Here is a 4,356-nt window from a genome sequence, read left to right on the forward strand (position 1 = left end):
GCCCTTTTTCCTCTTCACCATCGCGTCCTTTTTTCCTCTTCACCATCACGCCCTTTGGCCTCTTCACCATCACGCCCTTTTTCCTCTTCACCATCGCGTCCTTTTTTCCTCTTCACCATCACACCCTTTGGCCTCTTCACCATCACGCCCTTTGTCCTCTTCACCATCACACCCTTTGTCCTCTTCACCATGACGCCCTTTGTCCTCTTCACCATCACACCCTTTGTCCTCTTCACCATGACGCCCTTTGTCCTCTTCACCATCGCGTCCTTTTTTCCTCTTCACCATCACGCCCTTTGTCCTCTTCACCATCACGCCCTTTGGTCTCTTCACCATCACGCCCTTTGGCCTCTTCACCATCACGCCCTTTGGCCTCTTCACCATCACGCCCTTTGTCCTCTTCACCATCACACCCTTTGTCCTCTTCACCATCACGCCCTTTGTCCTCTTCACCATCACGCCCTTTGTCCTCTTCACCATCACGCCCTTTGTCCTCTTCACCATCACACCCTTTGTCCTCTTCACCATCACGCCCTTTGTCCTCTTCACCATCACACCCTTTGTCCTCTTCACCATCACGCCCTTTGTCCTCTTCACCATCACGCCCTTTTTCCTCTTCACCATCACACCCTTTGTCCTCTTCACCATCACGCCATTTGTCCTCTTCACCATCACGCGCTTTGTCCTCTTTACAATCACGTCCTTTGTCCTCTTCACCATCACGCCCTTTGTCCTCTTCACCATCACGCCCTTTGTTCTCTTCACCATCACACCCTTTGTCCTCTTCACCATCACGCCCTTTGTCCTCTTCACCATCACAACCTTTGTTCTCTTCACCATCACGCCCTTTGGCCTCTTCACCATCACGCCCTTTGTCCTCTTCACCATCACGCCCTTTGTCCTCTTCACCATCACGCCCTTTGTCCTCTTCACCATCACGCCCTTTGTCCTCTTCACCATGACGCCCTTTGTCCTCTTCACCATCACGCCATTTTTCCTCTTCACCATCGCGTCCTTTTTTCCTCTTCACCATCACGCCCTTTGTCCTCTTCACCATCACGCCCTTTGTCCTCTACACCATCGCGTCCTTTGACCTTTTCACCATCACGCCCTTTGGTCTCTTCACCATCACGCCCTTTGTCCTCTTCACCATCACACCCTTTGTCCTCTTCACCATCACGCCCTTTGTCCTCTTCACCATCGCGTCCTTTTTTCCTCTTCACCATCACGCCCTTTGTCCTCTTCACCATCACGCCCTTTGGTCTCTTCACCATCACGCCCTTTGTCCTCTTCATCATCACGCCCTTTGTCCTCTTCACCATCACGCCCTTTGTCCTCTTCACCATCACGCCCTTTGTCCTCTTCACCATCACGCCCTTTGTCCTCTTCACCATCACGCCCTTTGTCCTCTTCACCATCACGCCCTTTGTCCTCTTCACCATCACGCCCTTTGTTCTCTTCACCATCACGCCCTTTGTCCTCTTCACCATCGCGTCCTTTTTTCCTCTTCACCATCACGCCCTTTGGCCTCTTCACCATCACGCCCTTTTTCCTCTTCACCATCGCGTCCTTTTTTCCTCTTCACCATCACGCCCTTTGGCCTCTTCACCATCACGCCCTTTGTCCTCTTCACCATCACACCCTTTGTCCTCTTCACCATGACGCCCTTTGTCCTCTTCACCATCACGCCCTTTGTCCTCTTCACCATCACACCCTTTGTCCTCTTCACCATGACGCCCTTTGTCCTCTTCACCATCGCGTCCTTTTTTCCTCTTCACCATCACGCCCTTTGGTCTCTTCACCATCACGCCCTTTGTCCTCTTCACCATCACACCCTTTGTCCTCTTCACCATGACGCCCTTTGTCCTCTTCACCATCGCGTCCTTTTTTCCTCTTCACCATCACGCCCTTTGTCCTCTTCACCATCACGCCCTTTGGTCTCTTCACCATCACGCCCTTTGGCCTCTTCACCATCACGCCCTTTGGCCTCTTCACCATCACGCCCTTTGTCCTCTTCACCATCACACCCTTTGTCCTCTTCACCATCACGCCCTTTGTCCTCTTCACCATTACGCCCTTTGTCCTCTTCACCATCACGCCATTTGTCCTCTTCACCATCACGCCCTTTGTCCTCTTCACCATCACGCCCTTTGTCCTCTTCACCATCACGCCCTTTGTCCCCTTCACCATCACGCCTTTTGTCCTCTTCACCATCACGCCCTTTGTCCTCTTCACCATCACGCCCTTTGTCCTCTTCACCATCACGCCCTTTTTCCTCTTCACCATCGCGTCCTTTTTTCCTCTTCACCATCACGCCCTTTTTCCTCTTCACCATCACGCCCTTTGTCCTCTTCACCATCACGCCCTTTGTCCTCTTCACCATCACGCCCTTTTTCCTCTTCACCATCGCGTCCTTTTTTCCTCTTCACCATCACGCCCTTTTTCCTCTTCACCATCACACCCTTTGTCCTCTTCACCATCACGCCCTTTTTCCTCTTCACCATCACGCCCTTTGTCCTCTTCACCATCACGCCCTTTGGTCTCTTCACCATCACGCCCTTTGGCCTCTTCACCATCACGCCCTTTGGCCTCTTCACCATCACGCCCTTTGTCCTCTTCACCATCACGCCATTTGTCCTCTTCACCATCACGCCCTTTGTCCTCTTCACCATCACGCCCTTTGTCCTCTTCACCATCACGCCCTTTGTCCTCTTCACCATCACGCCCTTTGTTCTCTTCACCATCACACCCTTTGTCCTCTTCACCATCACGCCCTTTGTCCTCTTCACCATCACAACCTTTGTTCTCTTCACCATCACGCCCTGTGGCCTCTTCACCATCCCGCCCTTTGTCCTCTTCACCATCACGCCCTTTGTCCTCTTCACCATCACGCCCTTTGTCCTCTTCACCATCACGCCCTTTGTCCTCTTCACCATGACGCCCTTTGTCCTCTTCACCATCACGCCATTTTTCCTCTTCACCATCACGCCCTTTGGCCTCTTCACCATCACGCCCTTTGTCCTCTTCACCATCACGCCCTTTGTCCTCTTCACCATCACGCCATTTGTCCTCTTCACCATCACGCCCTTTGTCCTCTTCACCATCACGCCCTTTGTCCTCTTCACCATCACGCCCTTTGTCCCCTTCACCATCACGCCTATTGTCCTCTTCACCATCACGCCCTTTGTCCTCTTCACCATCACGCCCTTTGTCCTCTTCACCATCACGCCCTTTTTCCTCTTCACCATCGCGTCCTTTTTTCCTCTTCACCATCACGCCCTTTAGTCTCTTCATCATCACGCCCTTTTTCCTCTTCACCATCACGCCCTTTGTCCTCTTCACCATCACGCCCTTTGTCCTCTTCACCATCACGCCCTTTGTCCTCTTCACCATCACGCCCTTTGTCCTCTTCACCATCACGCCATGGATCTCCATATTTCCTCCTCATCTTACCTCATCCGTAAGTATTCGGTACTCAGCCTTCCAAGCCTCCATGCCTCTCTACTCCATGGTGGCTTCCCTTCACATATTTCATTGGTTTCCGCACACGATGCTTCGTCGTCTACCATGATGGCCCCTAATCTGACTTCCCCATCTAAGCAATCCACACGCTTCTGAACCGGGGACTTCGCGCCGAACCTGTGAAAAGGATTGCACCGGTAACTTCGGCTATGCATCTCACCTGTACCTGTATTTCGTTATGTGTATGTTGCATCGGCGTGCTGCTCTTCTCACGTACATTATTCTCACAGAGGTGATTTCATACTGAGGATATGCACGTCTAAATATGTTCTCAGACCAACTGCTCTCAAATGCATTTATTGCATGGTTTGTTAGTTTAGACTTTCATCATATGTATCGGTATGTTGACGTTACTATACTCCAGTCTGGTGATTGAAATGCATTATGAAATTATGTAAAAAAAAAAAAAAAAAAAAAAAAAAAAAAAAAAAAAAAAAACGAAATCATTAAATAAAAAAAAAAAAAAAAAAATTGAAGAGCATATCTTCATAATTCCACCACAGAAAATACAATTTATCGTTACTGCGAATGCCGTATAGAGATGCAGTTTTATTCATTTTTCATTATCACAGTTAAATGATGATAATGATGATAGTGTTCGTGCATATTGGTGATATTCATAATTTTTTTTTATAATATTGTTAATAATAATGATGATGATAATGGTGATAATGTTAAGCCGATAATAATAAGAACAATAATGATACTGATAATAGAACTATTGATGATTATTGCAATAAAAGTATTACAAATGATAACGATAATAGAAAAAAAAACATAATGAAATTATTAACCTCGCAAATTGCCACTGCTAATATTATGATAACTATTATC

The 4,356-nt window shown here is 48.6% G+C and overlaps 2 protein-coding genes across 2 annotated transcripts in view; both read right to left on the bottom strand.

Moving 5' to 3' along the window:
• Positions 1 to 888, bottom strand: part of LOC138862908 (antho-RFamide neuropeptides type 1-like) — a 1,356-nt gene extending 468 nt beyond the window's left edge. Inside the window, exons 1-2 of the mRNA XM_070126105.1 lie at positions 622 to 888; positions 68 to 197 (exon numbers count right to left, since the gene is read on the bottom strand). Of these exons, the coding sequence (XP_069982206.1) occupies positions 68 to 197; positions 622 to 888 (397 nt within the window). The remainder of the gene's footprint in view (positions 1 to 67; positions 198 to 621) is intronic.
• Positions 889 to 1,001: 113 nt separating this feature from the next.
• LOC138862916 (antho-RFamide neuropeptides type 2-like) lies at positions 1,002 to 3,448 on the bottom strand. Its single transcript, XM_070126114.1, has 3 exons — positions 3,246 to 3,448; positions 2,670 to 2,901; positions 1,002 to 1,166 (listed from the first exon to the last, which is right to left on the bottom strand). Exons 1-3 carry the CDS (start codon positions 3,446 to 3,448, stop codon positions 1,002 to 1,004), a joined length of 600 nt encoding a protein of 199 aa, XP_069982215.1.
• Between the last annotated feature and the right edge of the window lie 908 nt (positions 3,449 to 4,356).

This window comes from Penaeus vannamei, chromosome 1, assembly GCF_042767895.1.
Source record: "Penaeus vannamei isolate JL-2024 chromosome 1, ASM4276789v1, whole genome shotgun sequence".
Taxonomy (NCBI): domain Eukaryota; kingdom Metazoa; phylum Arthropoda; class Malacostraca; order Decapoda; family Penaeidae; genus Penaeus; species Penaeus vannamei.